The 23,091-nt window shown below is 37.2% G+C and overlaps 1 protein-coding gene across 10 annotated transcripts in view; it reads left to right on the top strand.

The window, feature by feature from the left end:
* LOC144304039 (rho GTPase-activating protein 20-like) overlaps window positions 1-23,091 on the top strand; it is a 75,327-nt gene that overhangs the window by 32,794 nt on the left and 19,442 nt on the right. For 7 of the 10 annotated variants that reach the window (XM_077882475.1, XM_077882474.1, XM_077882478.1 and 4 more), the window contains 3 exons: window positions 1,630-1,818; window positions 3,392-3,561; window positions 6,370-6,479. In XM_077882475.1, the coding sequence (XP_077738601.1) occupies window positions 1,630-1,818; window positions 3,392-3,561; window positions 6,370-6,479 (469 nt within the window). Of the gene's footprint in view, window positions 1-1,629; window positions 1,819-3,391; window positions 3,562-4,336; window positions 4,632-6,369; window positions 6,480-6,998; window positions 7,189-9,475; window positions 9,633-23,091 lie in introns of those variants that run through there. The other 3 variants (XM_077882472.1, XM_077882476.1, XM_077882477.1) reach the window with 3 other exon arrangements.

Raw genomic sequence — 23,091 nt, 5'->3', positions numbered from 1 at the left:
AAAAAAAAAAAAATTCTTTCTGCAACTATATATTCCCAGTCTTAGACTATAGAGTCACAAAGCACATCACTGAGAACAAAATCCCCCAATACCACTTCCTGTTTTAAATTAATGTTGACATCTTTGTAAAAGTTGGGAAGGGGCAGCCCTGGTGGCTCAGCGGTTTAGTGCTGCCTTCAGCCCAGGGTGTGATCCTGGAGAGCTGGTCGACTCCCACTTTGGGCTCCCTGCATGGAGCCTGCTTCTCCCTCTGCCTGTGTCTCTGCCTCTTTCTCTCTCTCTGTTTCTCATGAATAAATAAATAAAATCTAAAAAAATAGTTGGTTAGCAGTAAAAAGGAAAAAAGCTAAATACTTATATATGTTTTAATAAAGTGCATTAATTTAGACAAAATGATGTAGATGATAACTTTTTAGACTTTGAATAGCTTCACACACGAACGCAGCTCTAAGGAATCTGAAGAGCCTGTTGTTCATGATGATCCATTACAGCATTCAAAATGCATTTTTTTTAACATACTCTCAATTCTTAATTGTGGATTAACTCCTGGTTATCTTGGTTTGGTTGTATTGCTGTCATAGAAGCTTCTTTTTCCTTAATGGAGGGAAGTCCCTGTGATTCTTGTGAACATTGCATTTATGACGGATGAAAAGAACAGCAAAAGCTCCTTTAGGTACATTCAATAATATCTGAAATGACAGACTGAGAATTTTCATTCTATTCTTAAAAAATGAAATCCATATCATTGCATAGGGTCTTTGAGAATTCTCTAGAGAGGAAAAACAATTTAAAGCATAAAAGAGCAAAACAAATCACTTGGCAGGCAATTCTGGATGGCTCTGGGTGTGGTTTTCTATTCTCTAACCATCGTTTTACATATTGCTTCTGGGTTTCCCACTCTGCACACCCTTCCTTCTGATCATTGCCTGGTCAGACTCCCCTTGGAGGGAGGGCAGCAGTGGGAGGGAACCATAAAGCATAAGGGCAACCCATCCTACTACTCTAGAGTAGCTCTGGCTTGAGAATTGACAAAAGGAAATGAAAAAAAACATCTGTTCAACTGACATTATGTGGGAGAGAATAGTGAAGATAAGAATTCTTAATATATATATTCCAAATATTTTTTAAAATATTAACCAAAAATAATAATAAATAAAAAATAAAACATATTAACCACCAATGCTTATTAATATATTCACTCTGATAAGTTTGTGTGTGGACAAGCATTTCAAAGAATGAATGTAAGGCTCGACGGGGTCAAGTAATTTGCCCAAGATGTGTAGATCTAGTTAGTGTCAAGGCACAAACTAGAAAACCTTAAACATTCTCAGATAGAAACACAGCAAAAGTCAGCATTGTTTAATGCATTCATGAATATATGTATTCCAAGCAAAGTAACATGCTTTAACTTTTTTTCTCTTCTTAAAATCTTTCCCTTGGGCACATGCTTTCTGTAGGGTGTGCCTGACAAGGGTGCATATGATGCTCACTCAGGAGGCACAGCCTTCCTTATCTAGAAGTCCCAGAAAAATAGCAACATATACCAGGGTGATGCTTAGACTCATGGTAAGGTAGGTTTGATGACAGCCATCACCATCAGCCTGAATATTCAGGTTTATTTCCATACAGGACACGAACATCCCTATGGAATTAAAATGAGCCATATTCCATCTACTAAACCGCTGTCAAAGGAACCAGAGGACTCCATCTCTCCTTCCACAACTCAAGAGTCCCTCCTTCTGGAGCAGAAGATCATAGAGATGCAAATTCAGTTCATGCTGAAGCCCAGGCACCCAGCCCAGAACAAGCAAGGGAGAGGTGAGCCACTTGCCTTTCTTCAAGTGCCTTCCCTTGGCTCATGTCTCCATGCTTAAACACAATTTATGACACACAGTTTATTCTTTCTGGGTGAGCATATTGTCATCGATGAGGAGGAACAGTATAGGCAAGAACGCAAAAACTACCCAAAATCAAGCTTAGAAAAACTCAAAAATCTGACATCAAGACCCAACTCATTTCTATGAAGGTTGTTTGCTTATTTTAAATCTTCTAGGTAGACCATTATTCCTTTCTTTCCCTATATCCCCAGAGCACTTTCAAGGCTGCCCTAAGCCATGCCTTCTGCTGAGTAGTATATTATATATTTAGTTGATTGAGTTGTAGGCAGAATAATTTATATTAAAGTTTAGCAAACTGAAGTTTTAGAATGTTGAGCTTCCTAAGTGGCAGAACCAGGATGCTTCTGGTGCAGTGCTGGCACCCACATGAGTGGAGGTGGTGATGCACGCACTACTTCCCAGAAAAGCCAAGTGTCCAGGTGTTTAAGGTTATTTAGTGAAATGTTGCTATCTGTTTATCCTTCAACAGCGTGGCTCATCTGTTGACTATTAAAGAATTCAGTTATTTAAGCAGATACTTTAAGCAAGGTATCTTCAAAGGGAAACATTCACAGCTGAGCAGTAGAAACTTTGAACTCAGCTTTTCACTGCTGATCACCTCTTCTTTGGAAAGCTCTTCCTTTGATAGGGAATGTTGACTCATTAAAAATCACCTCTGAAAACTGGTGGTAAATAAATGCATTCATAACCTCTCATTGTTTTTCTATGTTTTCTTTCAAGCCTTGTACTTGTGTGTAGGTGTATATATACATGTATATTTGAGTGTGTGTGTGAGGAAGTGTGTTTCCACACTTCCTTGTGGTTTAGGCTCTTTTCAGTAAATGTTAAACCTATTTAACCGAAAACATCTCTGGGTGGGTTGGTGGGGTATGACAAGAGAACACAGACACCACATAGCCAGCATGTAATGACTACTTCCCAAGGACCCTGACTGCAGAAAGTCATTCTTGGAGATGGCTCAGAGCAGAGGAACCAGAGAAGTAGGGGTCAGGGAGCTTGTGTCCTTAGAGACAGATCCTTTGGATGGTAGAAGCTTGAGCACTGAGAAAGCCAAAGAGGAAATCTGAGGCTGAGGGGAGACTGGCTGTGAAAGCAGAGGATTACCACACTCAGTTTGATTTGAATACCAAATCCTTCTAGCTTTTAAAATAAGATCTGACACCTGAACCCAATGATCACACCAGTAGAAAACAAACATCTATAGGTTCAGTGCCTCCTGATGCAGTGTAACAGACAGTAACTGATGGCACAGGAAATACTGACCTTGAGTCTGATCAAGTCTCTAGGTTTAACCATCAGTCTGAAGGATATGGGCAAGAACTCATCAACACCATGAGGATGCTATTAGTTAAAATCAGAACGTGGAGAGTTGTACACAACAAATGACTCCCTTTCATTCTTCCAGCCACTACATACACGCTGTATGATGGCAATGGTGAAAATAAGGCTAAGTGAATTAAAATACACTGATCTCCCTTCTTCCTTAAATTCAGGCCAGAAGACCACGAAAAGCAGTGCTTTCAGAAACTTGGCCTTTTGGCGGCACGCTGGCACTTGCCAGAACAACCTGTGCACAGCTGCTCCTTCTGCAAAACCCAGACAGCTCTTTGGAGTTTCCCTCACACATATCTGTGATAATGACAACTTGCCCGTCCCAATTCTGGTAGGTCTCAATTTGGTCTTTTATTGCCTTCCTGAGGAGGGGGAACACGGAGAGGCCAAGTGTTCCCGTGCAAACCTACCCCCAAATGGAGAAAGCATTAGACAGCCCCTGGCTGTGGCTGAGAAGCTTTGGTAGTGTCATTTGATTTAGCTACTGCAGAGTCATGAGGCCAATATGACAGGACAACGTTTTGTCCATTCCACTTGTTTCCACAGAGACCCTTGCAGGCCTGTTCAGATCAGTCAAAATGGACTCTGTGTGCATGAATCATCTTCACATTCTGCCATTGTCTTCCTGAACTCACAGTAGTCTCAAGTCTCCTTCAACTGAGTCTACTTAATCTAACAATTGAAAACATCTTACCTAAGCATAAAGACTCATCCTGCATCAAAAATGAATCCATTAATCCTAACAGAATATGTTAAATGACAGCCACAGAGTTTAGCCTGTGTTATCTCAAATCGGTGTACTGAATTGTCAGTGTGGAAATTTACTGAGTGCCCAGTACCTCTGCAAGCACTGCACTAGATTTGGGAATGTTATGCTAGGTGCGAAGAAATTTACCATGTTAGTTACATGCTAGCTACTACCCCAGTCCTTGCATCACAGCAGTTTTAGGGGGTAGCTAGCACTATCATCCTCCACACTTTACAAATGAATTAGGTTTCACGACAGTTTGCATGTATGCCAAATCACACAATAGATCAGAAGCATAATAGGTTTCCAATCCCTTGGTCTTTCTGACTCCAGCCTTTATTATCTTTCTATGCTGCAGGGAGAGGACATGAAGATAGAGAAAAGGACAGTGAAAGACTCATGAAGGGAATGTAATCGGAGAATAAGAAGAGAGCATTTGAGCTTGATTTTAAAAGAGGAAGGGAAATATAGTAGGAATGGAGGATGCAATCACTTAAAGAGGAATCAACAAATGGGAAATGAGTATGGCAAAAAGATTTCCATACTTGGGCGAAGAGCATCTATGTACGGGAATAAGGAGAAAAGACTGGTAAAGTAGGAGATAGGCGAGGATTCCACAAAGGCCTTGAAACAGGGAAGTTTCATTTAAAAGGGTAAATTCAATGAAAAAATCTGATTAAAATAAGTGATTACAATGTTTCAGTGTATGAAGTAAGGTGGATTTTTGGGTAGAAACAATAGACATTAACTGAAGAATCTAAATTGACTTCTGTCCTTCCAGCTCTAAAACCGTATACCATCACATTCCTTAGGTCTTTCAAAAAGGAAGCAAACTTTTGCTCTGAGCTTGGGATATGAAATGCCATATACTCTTCTTTTTATCCTACAGGATATGCTTTCCTTTATCAATTGGAAAGGACCACTCATGGAAGGCATCTTCAGAAAATCAGCCAGTATGAAATCATACAGAATCTTAAAGGGGAAACTAAATTCTGGGGATACTTTGAACTTGGACAGTGAATCTGTTCTTGTGGTAGCATCTGTTTTAACAGTGGGGAAAGTTCTAGCTTTATCCACACATGAGCACCTGAGGCTGTGATTGGTGTCTTTCATTTTGATTGCCCAAGAACCATGATAGGCATAACTGATTAAGTACTTGTCACACTGGAAGACACCTCATGAAATCAAAATTTAAGGAAGCTACTGTAGGAGTTAAAAGCCCCATACATTAGAAATACTTTGTTTTCACCACACACCACGAACCTGAAGTTTCCGTGCAAAATATTAATACTAATATGACTACTAGCAATCATATTAAATTTCAAAATTAATTCTGAAAATTCAATAGATCGACTCAAAAAATAGATTACCTTTGAAATTATACAGCTAAATGACAGATATCCAGTTCTATTCCTAAAAGAGAAATGGAGAAACAAGTGAGAATTAGAACAAAGAATTTAATCCATCTACCTTGGCACTTGTTAACAGCTCTGAACAAAACTATGATAATGCAGTAATGACGACACTCTTAGAATCAAGGTCATATTTGGTCCTTCCTTCTCACATTTGGTCTTTCCTTGTCCCCCATTATTGTTCAACTATACGATAAATAGCAATAGTCCCTGACCACTACTACACTGGGCTACAGTAAAACACACCAGTAAATATATATATAGGCATCAAGAGACAGGGGAAAGAATGATGATACATTAGGTACTCGGATATCATGGTAAGTGTTGCCCTCCATAAGGTGCACACATGGAATTGACTTTTCTAGCAAGACTTAGTAGGGTCTTTTCTATTTCCGTGTTATAAGCACGGACTAGGAAGATGGTGACCATGTGTGTGTAGAGTTCTTAGACATTTCAAAAGTTTTCCCTTCCTAAAGTTGACTAATCTTTGTGGAGAATCAGACTCTGCAACCTTGGCCTGAATAGTATCATGAAAACTATCTTGAGAATTGGCCTACACTAGAAATGAATATATCCTCAGGACCATCATGAGTTTGCCATTAGACTCTCTACTTTTGTACAGTTAAGGAAAGGAAGATTGAAGCAATTATGAGAGTAGCTTTTGTAGTAGTTTGCAAAAAAGCCCACAAAAGAGTAAGTGCCATATGATAGAAGGGAGCTTTGTCTTCTTTTCCACTTAAGCCTAGGCTCTGCTTTGATGATTTCATTTGTTGGAGAAAATCCACACACCTGCTTTTGCATGTGCAATAGAGAGTCAGAGCTGAGCTCCATGTTGGTCACAGTTTGGGTATCTATGAAGGAAGTAAGGACTGAGCTGAAGTTTTCTACTAAGTGTTTTCTCTGTAATATTTCCAATATATATATGCTATTATATATATATGTGTGTGTGTATATATATATATTTTTTTATCTCCATAAGGATTTTCTTCGAAACACCCAAGGAGGTATATTTTCCTTCGACCTCTATGACAAATGGCTTGGTGTTATTAATGAAGGGACCAAGGAGGAGAAAATAAATGCAGCCCAGAGGTAATGATGCAATAATTACTCTATTCTGGTCATGTCTCAGAAATATAGCCAATATACTATTAAGAATATATTGGCTTACATTTTGCCACTTTTTCCACCAAAATAATGATCAATGCCAAAGAATTTCAATTCTTCACACCCATGGAGGCCAGTTTCAGAATACATGCATGCTTTATGGCTATTATTGCTCTTCTCCTGACCTTATTAATGTGGAATCCTTAGCCATTGTACACAATCTGAATATGTAAAACTGGTAGACAAGATTCAGTGTCCTAAGAGAGACGCTAGAACATCAACAGCCAGTAGTATAACCTTATGCTTGTCAAATATTTAGCCAGAGAGGGTTAGCTCAGAAATTGAATTCGGTGAAACATTTTTATATACATTCATGCCTGGAACTCTGCTACAGCTGGTTGTATACTAGATCTAGAATGATATTCTCTGTTCTCCATCTCTATACTTCCAGCTTTCTAAGTGCAATAACTTGCCTTATTCAAAAGTACATCTTTCTGACTTTAGGCTTCTAGCCCAGCTGCCAAAAGCGAATGTTGTTCTCTTGCGATACCTTTTTAGAGTGTTATACAACATTGAGCAATAATCCTCATCCAATCAGATGACAGCTTATAATTTATCAGTGTGTATAGCTCAAAGCATTCTTTGTCCACCTAATTCCTGCAGCTTGGAATGGGAAGACATCTTCATAAAAAAGGTAGAGAGCTCTCATATGTGTCCCCTGGGGTTTAGAATCCATGCTTTGAATCTGAAAAGTTTAGTCGTAAATCAGATGGATCAGTTCTGAAAAGTGCACATCTTCATAGGATTCCTTGGAATGGCAGAGTTCGTTATCCTACTCTGGTTTAATATGGGAAGGGATGTTGTTAAGTGGGAAATGCAGAGCAGTTGGGTCACTTTTCCATCCAGGAGATACAATACTAGACTGACTAAACAAAAGAGAGAGAAGAGTGGTGTAATATGATAGAAAAGAACTTTGGCTCTGGAATTTGACAAGCCAAGGATCAATTCAGCCTGATCCTTGAGCAGGGAGCTTGTAACCTTGGGCAAAGCATGGCTTCCTCATGACACAATGGTAACAACACCTAGCTCCTCTGGTCATTACTGGCACATCTTAGGTGGCTTGGGCACTATGAGCACCAATGGCTCCAAACACATTGGCCTTCCTCTGTAAGTTGTGGCTCATTTAGAAAAGTTGTGGGCTACTGTTTTGCCTCTGCTACATCAGACAGAAACTAGAGTATTCCAGGACATCCTAATGGAACTACACATGCCTAGTAAGATGATAGAATTTCCCCACAGTCATATTGAGAGCTAGCATTAGGCAAAGCAAGACATGAGAAGGGACTGCACTGTAGTAGGACAGACAGACATGTTTTCTCTCCAGCCATGTTTTTCTTAAACACACACACACACACACACACACACACACACACACACACAAGAATCTCCACTTTCCAACTAAGATATTTTCTCATTTAAGAAATGTATTTCATAAGTTTTTGTTTCTGCTTTATACATTTTAATAAGATATTATACAGAAGTTACAACCCAATTGTACTGGAAACAAAATTTTAAAAAATAAGTAAATTTTAATAAATTAGGTTAATTTGAAAACTATCCTAGTTTTAAAAATGTAACCATTGGTATCACAATGTAAGTTATAAAAATAGGCCACAAATGAGAACTTTAGCCCAGTGACTAGTAGTATTTCAAATCTGTACCCAAAGTACACCGGAAAGTATCACTCTATGTTATTTTTCTTAGAGGACTCCGGTTTCTATATATTTTTATCAACTCTGAATTCTTCTTAGAAGTCTTTCACATTAATGGTTAGATCCAAGATTTATAAACAAAATGTGACTTATAGCTATGTCCTATGAAAAAGAGCACCCCATTGTTGTCTTTTTCATTACAGGTTTCTCTTGCACACTTTTTGATTGAAAATTGCCTCAAGATATTTGGAGAAGACATCACTTCTCTCTTGGGAGAGAATTCAATGAGTTGTGATAACAATGAGAAGGCTGCAGGTACTGTGAATAATTTAAGTGGCTTTAGCCAGATGGAGACAGCAAGGTTGCTGGGGGTCTGGCAGATACTTAGCCCTGTTCTGGAGCCCAGAGCATCCCCAGGGCAATGATTCCCAGCTGCTCCTTCTTCCGAAGGCTGGCTCACAGGTCAAGGGAGGTTTCACACTGTTGGAGACCAAAGGAAGCATAGAAACTTCAAGCAGTTTCTAACAGTATTAGGAGATAGCATGTATGATACAGTGTTTGGGAATTTTTTCTAACAAAATTTTAAATGGATGCCACTTATACATAATATTATATAGGTAGTTAAGCATATAATATGTAATTAATTATATTTGTAATATATAAATGTGCTCTGGTTGAAACCAGAGCATGAAGCTTTTAATTCTCCTCCCTCTTCTTTTTATTCAGTGGCTCTAGAGCCAACACTGGATTCACGTGCTCTGTAAAATGAGTTGAAAAGAACCAGCATCACTGAGAGAAAAGGACTTGACTTGATGTCAAACAACCTCCCCCAGAGTACAAACTCCAGTGCCCCCATTTATCAGCTATATGACCTTTGGCCAATTATTCTAGCTCAGTATCACTTTATTCATGCCTAAAATGTGGATAAAAATAATGTCTAAATCTTAGAAATGTTGTCAAGATTCAATAAGATAAAGGATGTAAAACGCATTTCTAAAAAAGCAATTAATAGAACTAGGAGAAGTTCCCCTGAGACTAGTGCGAGTACTATTGGAGCCTAGCTAATTGTAGCTAACTGGCAACATGCCATTTTGTAAAACAGAGTTTAGATTCAGAACCTAGAGGCAAATATCATCAATCCCTCCATAGTTTTGACATGTCTTCGTTTTTTCTTTAGTGTAATCCATGTCATCAGGAATTAAGAGGAGTCTAGTGTCATGTCTGAGAGTACTCTGATATAAGATAAATGCTTGTTTTTTATTTCATCAGTGACAGAAAAACCACCTGTGAATCCAAGCACTGAGAGTGACAGTAATTTCCCAAAAGGCACAACTGCAGAATGATACCAAGTCCCCATCTGGCATGGGTCCATCCACCTACATGTCTACAGTTTACTAAGTTACTAAAGACTGGAATCTCCATATGACACTTGATACTTCTTTTTATTTTTCCAATGAATGAAAAATGAACCCCTTCCAAGACCCAGCTATTTCCATTTAAAGTTTTTTCCCTGCTCCCATATATTCATATTGAGGATATCTTCCCACAAAATATCTCCTCTATCTTCAATGCCTACCATATCTATCTTATTACATACTTTTTTGTCTGCTTGAGATCCCTTCTCTCCCTCTCCCTCACTGCTCTCTCTCACTCATGCGCACTCTCTTAATTAAATAAAAATCTTTAAAGAGATCATTTCATTCATTTTCCCCTCTGATTTTGGTACCAAGAAGTAGGTCCTACTGTGACAAATACCTAAAAATGCCAAAGCAGCTTTAGAACTGGGTAAGGGGGAAGACTGTAGAAGTTTGGAGGGCCATGCTGGGAAAAGCCCACATTGCTATGAAGGAACTATTGGTAGAAATAATAGATTTTGAAGGCGATTCTGGTAAGAGTTCAGAAATAAAAGCAAGAGCTTCAGAGATAGACTCTATCTTCTTAGAGAATACATAACTAATCAGAAACAGATTGTTCGAAATATGGATGTTGAAGATCTTTCTGTGAGATCTCAGAATGGAAATAAGGAACATGTTATTGGAAACCATAAAAAAGGAGAACCTTGTCATGAAATGGCAGAAACTTGGCTTAACGAGTGTTCTAATATTTTGTGGAAGTTTGAACTTGGAAACAATAAAATCGGATATTTATCTGAGTAGATTGCTCAGGAAAGTTTTAAAGGAGCTTGTTTCCTCCTGACTCCTTATACTAAAATGCAAGAAGAGAGAAATGAGTTGAAGGAAGGTATAAAGCAAAAAGAAGTCAGGACTCAAAGATGTGGAAAATTCTCAAGTTTCCTAATTTCTCAGTTTGTCATTTCTGCTCTAGCACTTGTGCTCATGCTCTTGCTACCCCTAGACAGTTCCCTTCTTGTCCTCTTCCCATCCATGTCCGACCTATAGAGTCAGCTTCCCAACAAAGTCTGTCTTGATTTGTTTAGTCATGTTGGCATTTTCTCTTGTGAATTTCTGTAGCCTTATAATCATTTTCCTGTGATTTTTGTGACATGTAGTCTTTAATGCCCGTTTCTTTTTTTTAATTTTACATCTTCTGAAATTGAAATTTCAATTTTACTCTTTTTTCTATGTATATACATATATCTTTTCAGCAATTCTAGGTCCAGCCTCAATGCTTTTTATGGATAACACATATGTAATCCACAGGTTCTAGAATATGAGGAAATAGAAAATGTGAGTTCTGAATGGTTCTCAGATGGTTCTCCATGGCACCTACAAGAGTAGGGCTAGAGCAGTGGGAAATTTAAGCAAACCAGTGGAGCCTTGCTCTGGTCACTCCACAGCCTTGAACAAGCAGCTCAACTCTTTTTTTTTTTTTAATACTTTTTGCTTTATTATTTTATTTATAGATCTGAGCAAAAAGTTTTGTGAACCCAAAAATATTGGTATAAATGTGTAGTATGTTTTAGCTTTGTCTCTCTTAGGAGAACACAGGCTTCTGCACCCAAAGAGACTGGCACAGTTATGTCTAGATAATTGGGTCAGCTTATTCTTGATTGGATTGTGTGCAAACATGCAGACTACATCCATAGTCTTCACTCCTCTTAATCTTTCAAACAACTCTGTGCCAATCTCCTAAATGTTAGTTCCCATCTAATATTTTCCTTAAAAAAAAAAAGGTGCCTCAGAATGAACACGAATTTTATAGCATTAATAGTTCTTTATAGACCGCAAATTTTAGATTTCTTTCCAAAGCACATGAATGGATTTTAAGAAAATCTGTAAATGGCTATAATTTAAGAGGAAAGTATTATCCTTAAGAGAAGATTAGAATTTGGAGGGAAAAACAACCACAACTTTTATCTAGAAACTTGTTATCTTCTCCCTCTGCCCCTTCTCCTGCATGCTCTCAATCAATCAATCAATCAATCAATCAATAAAATCTTTATTTCAAAAGGGGAAATGGGCTCACAAAATTGTGGAGTCTGGCAAGTCTAAAATCTATAGGGCAAGCTTGCAGGCTAGAAATTCAGGTAATAATTGATGTTATAGTCTTGAGCCCAAATTGCACAGGCAAATGAGAAATTCAGGCAAGGTTACTATGGCACAGTCTTGAGGCTGAATTCATTCTTCTATAGGAAACTTGTCTTTGCTCTTAAGGCCTTCAACTGTTTGGATGATGCCCACCCACACTACGGAATGTAATCTGCTTTACTCAAAGCCTACTAATTTAAATGTTATTCACGTCTAAAAAATATATTCACAGTAACATCTACACTAGTTCTTGACCAAACTATTGGGCACCATAGCATAACCACGATAACATATAAAATTAACCATCACGGTGTGTCATTATCTATTAGGCTATGTTTTCTACCTCTTTTCCTCACTCAGCTCCACTTCGTTTCACCTTACTCCACCAAATAAAACACAGTATGATTTCAGCCTTGTAAGGGTCTCCAATCTGCTACAGACCTAAAATCTCTGAACTAATCAGGAGTTCAAAGAGCTCTCTAGATGACACAGCCACAAAGACCAAATTCCCAACAGCTTTGTGTATCAGAGGTTTTCCTGCATGGTAGGTTTGGTGGAATAGACAATGAGTGAAAGAAGCAAATGGATATGAGGCAGGCTGATCTCAAAATGTTAATACACATTTGCCACTGAATTCACATCATGGATGGTGTATCATTTGTGTCATTATTGCTCGAAGTAAATTTTCATGAAGTCTTTAAACCTGTACCCTGATACATATGTCAAGACTGATGGAGTGTGGCTAGGTAAGGGTGGATCTGAGCTGCTCTTTCATTCTGTATTTGGAATCTCAGTAGTCATCTCCTGGGTTTTTTTTAGAGCAGAACTGATACAGCATTCAGGGGCATTTCAAACTCTTGAAATGACATTTGAAAGCATTCAAATGAATGCAAGTAGCTGCATAAAGTAAGCTATTGCTCTGCTTTATGAGCCCTTTCATGTTTTTCTTCTAGCACCGTGGTAATAATAAAACTTCATTGTAGCAGCCTTGGCAGTTTAAAAACAGCACATATGTATTTCCACATTTGATTCTTCCTCCAAATAGCACCATGGACAAATATTGTTCTACAGATATGAAACTGGGGATTCAGAATTCAGATTTCACTTGCTGAAAACAAATAGTAAATATTGGGTCAGAAGTAGATCACAGCTTTATCCACTACATCATCTAGTCTGTTAAACATTCTCAATTGCTGTTCAGGGAAATAAAAATCATTATGTTTCTAAAGTAAATTATGAACCAACAGCCCCGAACGACTTGTGTTTGAGGTAAGAGTTCTTACACAAGAAAAAAAAAAAAAAGCAACTATTTGTGGCATTACCATGAAAGTCTCTTACTGTGAACTGTCAAAGAAAAAAATTAAATTTACATGACTCTCATTGATTTAAAATGTAACATAAAAAAACTAGAAGAAAAAAGAAATGGTGTTTTGCGTTATGATAATAAAGGAAGTAATTTTCTTTTGTGTCTGGTAATTGCATTGGAAAACGTTTAAAAAATAAGTACAACTCAAACTTAACTAGATCTTTGAAGAAGTAGAGGAAGGAGGAGATTCATTCTGAGGATCAGCTTGATCTTTGCTTCTTTCACAGAGATCAAAAGACTTATTGTTATTTGAGAGGGGAAAAGCAGAATTCCATTAGGACTGAGATGAAGGATGGTGGGAGCAGAGTAGCTGCTTTCCAGTACTTCCTAATTGGGTATCCTGTCTCCAACAAGATACTCTTAATTGATTCTTCAAAATCTTAATTTCAGTAATTAAGCCATTTAGACATTGGAAGGATGTTAAACAGAGTCCAGTAAGAGCAACAGGATTCAAAGTCACTTCAAATGACTACAGTGGCAAAGAGATGAAGGGATTGGAAAACAGGAAACTTTTTTCCTGGCCCTCTAAAGTTAATCTGCAGTGCCTCAAATGAGTTCATTTATCATTCTTGGGCCAGATAATAGGTCTCAGAAATCTCAGAACTGGTTCTCTCTATATAAATCCATCCTTTGTTTTAGATACAAAACTTAATTATTCCCATTCTGTCCTCAGCACGCTGACTTCTGAGCCCAGCCCAACTCACAATCTGCGGACTGAAAGTGTAGTTAGGGGCCTGAATTATGTGACAAAATGTTCTTAGTTTTACTAAAATCAAACTCATCACACATAATACAGTAAGTTCTGAAGTTGGTTTTGTTGTTGTTGTTTTTTTTGTTGTTGTTGTTGTTGTTGTTTTTAAAGCACAACCACAACAAAAGTAAGTGATAAAGCCCCAACTGTATTTCCTTTCCATGACAATGAACAATGAAATGTTCTCTGTTTCTGAGAGGATCATTTGTTCTATAGAAAGTAATTTAATAAAAAAAAAAAGATCATTTAAAAAGGCACATCTTAGAGCAGTACAGACATTTAAAATTTGGGCCACGTATTTATGTTTTAAACTGCAGTTATTACTCATTCTCTATCTTTTGCCATTTGCTTATCTCATTTGACAAGCATATTCTCAATAGCCTTTATCTCTTTCTCCATATATGGAATACCAATCACATACAGTTGAAAATCCGGAAGAAAATTAGCATTCTATAAACACCAGTCACTTTCTTTCATGGTGCTTCATTTTATTTACTATAGAGCTTTTATCGATATTGCCTGGAATGACTTGCTCTTTTGTTGAGTTTATGGTTGATTTTTATCTCAGCAGACCATAAGTTCCATGAAAGCAGAGCCATTTTCTGTCACATGTTCTAGAGCCTGAGCCCCAAAGAGGTGTGCTTGGCACATAGTTTTGTTTTGTTTTTGTTGTTTTAGAGAGAGAAAGCTTATGCATGGGTGGGGGAGGGGATGGGCAGAGAGAGGGAGAGAGAAAAATCCATGCTCAGCATGGAGCCAATATGGGGCTCCATCTCATGACCCTGAGATCATGACCTGAGCCAAAATCAAGAGTAGGACACTTAACCAATTGACACTTAGCCCACCTGGGTGCCCCAAGTTATTCATGTATTTTAATAAATTCCAGGCACAGGACTAGACACATTGTGGACATTACCTCATTTAATTCTCAAAGTGATCTTGAAATGTAAATATATTATCCCTTTTTTCACAATGAGGAATCAAGGCTTAAAGGAATTAAGTAACTTGTGAAAAATCAAACAATAAGGAATTTAGGTCTTCTGTGTGTTCTGTTTGGGGACCATGTTATAAGAAATGTTCCCAAAGTAGGCCATGGCTATAAACAAGATGATTGTGGGTACTAAACAAAGTGGCATTAAGTAACAACAGCATCAGACCATAAAAAAATTATTCCCTTTAAAACTTCTTTGTAATTAACTTTATTACATCAATGATAAAGTCTCAAATTGGTGTCAGTTTGTATTTATTGCTCCTGCAGTAATTACTACTCTCCTCTCTCTCTGTCTCCTTATTTCACTTAAGGGCAGGTAAGAATATAAACCCAGATTTTGTTTGCAGTGTATAAATTTTCTACAACTTAAGGCAATTAGTTCTGGTTTCTGATTTGCAATAGTTACATAGTTCCATCATAAATAAAATTTTAGATAAAAGCCTTAAATTTACTTAAGGAAAAGATTCATTAGATAAGAGTACAGGTGGGCAGCCCGGGTGGCGCAGCGGTTTAGCGCCGGCTTCGGCCCAGCTCGTGGTCCTGCAGACCCAGGATCAAGTCCCACATCGGGGTCCCTGATGGAGCCTGCTTGTCTCTCTGCCTGTGTCTCTGCCTCTCTCTCTCTCTCTGTATTTCTCATGAATAAATAAATGAAATTTAAAAAAGATAAGAGTACAGATGATACATTTGGCAAAAAATATGGAGGTGGCACACAAAATCTGGTTTAGAAAACTCTGCTCTAAAGCAAATTTACAAAGCCCTAAAATAGAAACAATCAATATAAGGGATTGCTATGATAGGGAAACTCAGACACCTAAAATAATTATCTTCAAAGAGCTTTAAAAGTGGTGTGCTTGAGGTACAAAAAACTAACTCTACATAACTAGGGAAAATACCACTGTGATACAAATGCTGGGCATATGATTAAGTTATAGTTCCTGACTAATGCTGCCAAAAATACAGTGGGGGCATATATAAGTAATCAGAATACAAGTTAGGAAACAAAAAATGCCCAAAAGAAGAAATACATGTGATGTGAATCACACCTTGTTATCATTAAATTTGTTAATTGTAATTAATAATGACATATCAATTATATATTTGCTTAAAGTTATATATAAATATTATAAATTAACTTACTTAATTTCAGTTAATCTTGTCATACATGCTCAGAATAATGAATATCCTTTCTAAGTCTATTAGGTAAAAAGAGAAATAAAAACAGCTTTAATCTTGGGATCCCTGGGTGGCGCAGCGGTTTGGCGCCTGCCTTTGGCCCAGGGCATGATCCTAGAGACTCAGGATCGAATCCCACGTCGGGCTCCCTGCGTGGAGCCTGCTTCTCCCTCTGCCTGTGTCTCTGCCTCTCTCTCCCTCTCTCTGAGTGACTATCATAAATAAATAAAAATTTATAAAAAAAAAAAAAAGCTTTAATCTCATTTTACATAGTACACAAATGTGAAATATTCCCACTTGCAAAAGTGCTGGGCACTCTTATAATTGCAAGAAAAGCCTCGATGGGTTTGGCAAACATGACCTGCTAAATTGCCAACCATCTAAAAGTAATCAAATTCATAACCCTGGTAAAGCTTCCCAATCTTTAATATGGCACCAAGTCAGTGCTTCACTAAGGTATGGTGCTGCCTGAGAAACTGTCCTCACTTATTCTACTTCTGGGTAAACCTTTAACAATGAAGAGACTGGATTTGCTCTTATATTCTTTATGCTGACATCTGTTTATAGAGAGTAGCAGAGTAAATTCACGTGGTCCAAAAGCCTGGGCTTCCTGTGAGGCCACCTGTCCATCGCTTGCTACTTTCTGCAAACAGCTTCAAAGGTATAAGCTAACATAGGACATCTGCTGCTGTCCTACTCCAGAGAGGCCATCTGATGACATGGAGAGCATGGACCTGAGAGCATAGGCTCTACGTTCAAATTCTAACTCTTCCATTTATTTGAGCAAGTTGCTTAATTTCTCTTGGCCTGAATTATTTCAACTGCAAATTGGGTGAAAGAATCTTATTAGGAGATTTTGAACATTAAGTGAAATAAAGCAAGAGAATATTCGGTGAGGTTATCCAGCACATAATAAAACCTCAATTATCATTAGCTATGATTAGACTGCATTATGAAGTACAGTGTTTTCTCCTCAGGGCTTTCCAGAGCCCTTGGGAAACATGAGCCTTTTAATCTTCCCCTCTCGTGCCCCTTACCTAGTGGAGTGCTTCAGGCATGTGACTCTGGGCTATTTCCTCAGCCCCTCAAGTTCTCTCTCTCTCTTTCTCTCTCTCCTTCTCCCTCTCTTTCTCTGCTGTATCTCCCTTGCCAGGAGAGTCAATCTTGAAGTACTACCTCCCCCAGTGGCTCAAATACTTTTCCTTCTGCTCTACAAACAAAGAGAAAGGTGGCATTAAAATTCAAACAGGGGGGATCCCTGGGTGGCTCAGTGGTTTGGCGCCTGCCTTTGGCCCAGGGTGAGATCCTGGAGTCCCGGGATCAAGTCCCACATCAGGCTCCAGGAATGGAGCCTGCTTCTCCCTCTGCCTGAGTCTCTGTCTCTCTCTAATAAATAAACAATAAATAAATAAATCTTTAAAGTTCAAACAGGGATTTTGTGATTTTTCCAGAGAGGCGACTTTCACATATCCTCTGTAGAATCAGTCTAGAATGTTCATCTCATTTGCCACTCTCTTCGTTAGCTGGCTAAGAGTTAACATTTAATACAATGCTTGCCCTAATCTTTTTATAGCCACTGACTGCGCCTCCCTGGAAACTTCCACATTTTGTTTCTGATAAACAGCATGTTAGACATTTGCCCAAACAAAACAAAGAAAGTGTTTGAACTCAGCCTGTGCTATTTTTGCATACTTTTACTTTATAGACAAGTGCTACAATAAAGACAACGTGTAAGTTTAGGGAGATAGAGCATGTAAGACCCCCAGACTTATTGGCCTGCGTACAGAACAAAATGTTTAATCCTTCAGAATATCTATCTGGAGAAACAATCATTCCTGAAATGTTATAGCTTCAGTTGTGTGTGCTGAGTGTGAAACAGGCCCCCAGTGGCTGTAGCCATTTGGCTTTTGGACAATCAACTGGACCTGAGAAACCACAGAACAAGATCTTCTCTTTAACTTGGTTTTTAGTGGTAAAAACCTGAGGCTGGATTGTTCAAATATCCTTAGATTCTCAACATACCAGAGTCCCCTTATTGTAAATTCCCTCTTGGGGCTTAAGCAAGCATAAGTGGGTGTCTGTTACATATATACAAAAGAATCCAACTTTAAAACTGAAATTTTAAAACTTTTAAGGATATTAAACTGGTCATCAATATATTAGGCTTCTGTATGTCTTAGTACATTTTTTTCACTATAAAAAACTCATCTACTTGTTTCAAGAGCCAACAGGTAGGGTCAACTACCTCTAAAAAAATATCAGTAAAGAAAAACACTCTTATTCAGTGAATTTCTCAATGTAATGGGGCATATAAAACATGCACATACATAGCATTTCAGATTTCATTTTACCTTCACCAAAATTATGTTCTCATTAAAATGACCTAAATCTTTTGAATTAAAAGAACAGGAGTTTCTTATAATATTCAATATTCAATAATCTTGTGATATTACTAATATTATATATATAGGATTTTAGGCAGTGACATGATATACTTTTGCAAATGTGTATCATTTATTTGAGGCAGATTTTCAGGAATTTGTACTGGGAAGTCATAATAGCTGTTTTACTTCTTTTTGTAATGTATATCTTGAGAAATTTACTCCCCCTATACTTCCTGAAGTTCTTCTTTGACTATTACAATTATCCTTCCAACATACCACACACTTTTCCTGTCACTGCATCTTTTTTTGATGCTATCTCTCTCCTCAAGTAAGTTTGCAAGGAAAACTTTGATTTATCTTGCAGAACCTGATTTAAATATCACCATCTCTGGCAAGTATTCCCTATGTACTTTCTATCTCTACCTCTTTGAGTAGAAGCAATTTTTTACTTTCCATTTATCTTTCATCATATCACTTTGTAAAACCATCTAGTATTTTTATGATCTGCTCTATTAGTAATTTCAGGTCTGTCATCCAAAGTTATCTATAAGTCCCTTTATGGCAAAAAACAGGTCTTCTTCATAATTGCATCTTCTAGCACACTAGACAATTTCTCATTGATAACCGACGTTTAGTACATGTTTGTTGTTGCAAAGAAATTTCAGCTCAGAAAAATGTGAAGAAAATTTCAGGTGATCCTAGAGTAATGGTTCTGAGAATTATTAAAAGGTTCTTAAATACAGTATTAGGGCTTTTTGTGGTTTAGATGTATTTTTTCCATTTATGATTCTATTAAAGTTTTAAAAGTGGTTCAAAGTAGTTTTATCAATTTCTATTCCAAGCAACAGTGTATGAGAGTTCCAGTTGTTCCATATCTTACGAACACTTAGGGTTTTCACATTATATTTATATATTTATATACACACACACACATATTGCTGGGCTTGGCTTGACATCTTATTCAGTATTTTTGTTTCTAGTGTTTATAAGTGAAGTTAGACTATATTAATCTTTTCTTAATTTGATCATTTATTTCCTCCATTCCACTTTGTTTTTTATGTTTTTGTTTTTGTTTTTTGGGGTTTTTTGTTTTTTTTCTCCATTCCACTTTGTGTATATTCTTCCTTTTTTCTAGTTTCTTATATTGAAAACTTAGATTCACACAGATTCAATCTCTGTATTTGTGTATTTATGTGCGTATATACATATGTATGTGTGTATACATATATTTATGTATTAGATACATCGTAATATATTTATATTGTATATCAATCATATATCCTATATATTCTTATTAATCTTTACTTCTTAATATGTATATTAATATGTAATACAATTAATATATCAATATTGGCTCTATTAATGTCAGGCAAAATAGATCTTAAGATAGAATTATTTTCTGAAGATGTTTAAGTTCTAATAATATATATTTAATATATGTACTATATATGTAATATATAATACATATATAAGCTAATATATGAGATAATATATACTAATAGCATAAGAATATCTTATATCTATATCCTGTTACTTATATAACATGCATTTAATATATGTACATTAATTATATATTATATAAGTCTATAATATATAAGTTTAAGATCTAAAGATATCTATCTAATATATATACAAATAAATATTAGAATTATATATGAAAGATATTTGATTATATATTCGACTATAATTTTTCATTTATATGCAATTTAATATATAATCATGTTACTATATGATATATAATTGATATATATTATGCGTCTATTCACTATATATTAATATATTATATAATTTATACTTTCTGCATAATCTGCCCAGATAGGTGAGATTCTTTCTCACCACATTAACTTTCTGTGCTTATGCTACTTGTTTTGTCTTGATTACTTAAAAAAATAAAACCCAGAAGTTCTTACTTCTGAGACAGCTAAGATTGCTTATAGTTACCCTAACTTCTTATGTTTATTTATAAATACTGTGTTGTCATTTCAATTAGCAAGAAACCAAGCTACAACCATTCATTGTTCGCAGGTATTTATGTTAAAAGTCAAGTGACCAATCTCTTTTGCTAATGCTTTTGAATTTTCTTCTCAAAGCCAGCCACAAAATTTAGAAAAATCAAGGGTAAATGAATGAACAAATCCAAGAGATCTCTTTTTTTTTTTTCCAAGATATCTCTTTAAACTATTTTGTTTTCTTTTTTTTTTCTTACCTTACAAACGGTAACAGTAGGAAATACTACTAGAAATAATCTTTTTCGTGTGTGTATTCTATTTCATTATTAGCTCAGTACTATCACAAAAGCTATGAGAGAAGAATTATGAAATTAGACAAGTTTCAACTTTATTGGTTGTTACATTCTGGTAAAAGTGTTATTAATCTAAAAATATTTATGAGATCATATACTTTTTAAAAAAAATATTTATTTATTTATTTATTTATGATAGAGAGAGAGAGAGGGGCAGAAGAGACACAGGAGGAGGGAGAAGCAGGCTCCATGCCAGGAGCCTGACATGGGACTCGATCCCGGGACTCCAGGATCGCACCCTGGGCCAAAGGCAGGTGCCAAACCACTGAGCCACCCAGGAATCCCCGAGATTATATACTTTATAGAAAAGTACTCATATTTCACGCACAACATGTTACTACCCTAAAGGAAAACAGATATAATCCTTATATAACATTTGTATATCATATCCAAAAATAGGGTTTTACTTTCCTCCATTCTGATGTTGTTGGTTACTGATTTAATTAACCATTGTAGTTCATCCTTATCCTCAACAGGTAATATTGATTTCCTTTCCTGCTTGCCCAAAAGCTCTGACATGAGGCAGAGGCCAAACACTGTTTTTTTATAAGGTAGGGGAGTTTCACAGCCTCATGAAAAGGACTGTACTAGGAACTCTAATAATGCCTCAAGAAATGGACTCAAAATATAGCACAGAAGCAGCAGCTTTTTTTTTTTTTAAGATTTTACTTATTTATTCATCAGAGATACACATAGAGAGGCAGAGACATAGGCAGATGGAGATGCAATCTCTCTGTGGGGAACCCCATGTGGGGCCCAGTCCGGGACTCTGGGATCACTCCCTGAGTCAAACGCACATGCTCGACCACTGAACCACCCAGGCATCCCATGGAGCAGCAGTTTGAAACACACCTAGATTGATTTCCTCATATCACAACTTGTGCTGGGGGTGTAGGGATCTTCAGGAGACTTCTCCAAGAACAAAAGAGCTGATGGATGCAACTGCACTCCCCTACCCCTCAGCCTGTATATCTGGACAACTGCAGGATTCAGCATGAATACTGTCCATTTAGCTTTCTAACACTTCATGCCTTACCCCAGTATTCTCCTGAGGACCTGTCCACTTCAACACACCCTCAGCAGGAGTCAATCCAAAGCTGTGTCACAAGACTGGCAGTGTGCAAGCAGCCCTAACAGGGACCAGCACCACTTCACAATGACTCCTGCCCTGCGGAGAGGGAAGGAAACCACACATACAGTTTGACTGCAGCCCCAGCAGTGGGCTGGGACCAGACATCTGTTCTATAGGCTCCAACCACCAACAAATTTTGCAGGGCACAACATAGGGAGCCTGCCCTGCAGTTCAGTGAGACTGAAGCTCTGGAAAACTGCTGGTCTGAGTAAACTCAAGCCCAAGGTGGGCCCCAGACTGACCTATTAACAACACAGAGACCAAGCCCTAGCCACAACAGGCAAAGAGAACCATTGCAGACTACTGGACTAAAGACAAACACGAGTGAGCCACAATAGTAGGGCACAGACAACCCACATAGGAGACACTTGGGAAGCATCAAGTTCTGGGGAACAGGGGACATTGCATTGCAAGGCACAACAGGACCTCTTTTTCAAAAGGTCACTATCGTTAAGAGCAGGATATGTAGCTGACATTCCAAACACACAGAATCAGACACAGAGAATTAGACAAAATAAGGAGATAGAGGAATATGTCCCAAATAAAAGAGCAGTACAGTATCAAAACGAGAGCTAAATGAAATGCAGGTAATACGCCTGATAGAGAATTTAAAGTGATAGTCATAGAGATACTCACTAAATTTGAGAAAAGAGTGGAAAACCTCAATGGGACACTCAACAAAGAGATAGAGAACATAAAATGAACCAGTCAGAGATGAAGAACTCAATAACTGAAATTAAAAACACACTGGATAGAAGAGAGGAAGCAGAACTCAAGGAAGCAGAAGAATGAGGTCAGTGACCTGGAAGGCAGAGTAACAGAAAGCAATCAAGCTGAATAAGTGGGAGAAAAAATAATAATAAATGAAAATAGATTTAGGGAACTCAACAACACCATCAAGCATAATAACATTGTTATTAACCCAATTTTTTATTGTCCATTTGGTCAGGGACTAATTCCCACCTTAAAATCACCCTCTGTTAGATATTTTTTTTTCTAATGTATATTGATTTCTTATTTAATCAGACTTACACATTTTATTTCCACTGAATATGGAATTCTAATTCCTTATTATTTAACCTTAACTCAAATCTTACCTTCTCTTTTAATAAATTAGGACATACTAGTCTTGTAAAATATTATTTCTAATTATCAGTTAGTACATTCCTCCTCTTGTTTCATCTGACAGGTGAGACATACAATCACTCAATCTTCATGCAAAGATATATGATGATGTAATACAGATATTACAGAATACTGTGTTTGTTATTTCTATTACATAATTCATTTTAGTG

Source organism: Canis aureus, chromosome 33, assembly GCF_053574225.1.
Source record: "Canis aureus isolate CA01 chromosome 33, VMU_Caureus_v.1.0, whole genome shotgun sequence".
Lineage (NCBI taxonomy): Eukaryota > Metazoa > Chordata > Mammalia > Carnivora > Canidae > Canis > Canis aureus.
The sequence above is the reverse complement of the archived record's forward strand: the minus strand, read 5'-3'. Positions and strand labels throughout refer to the sequence as shown.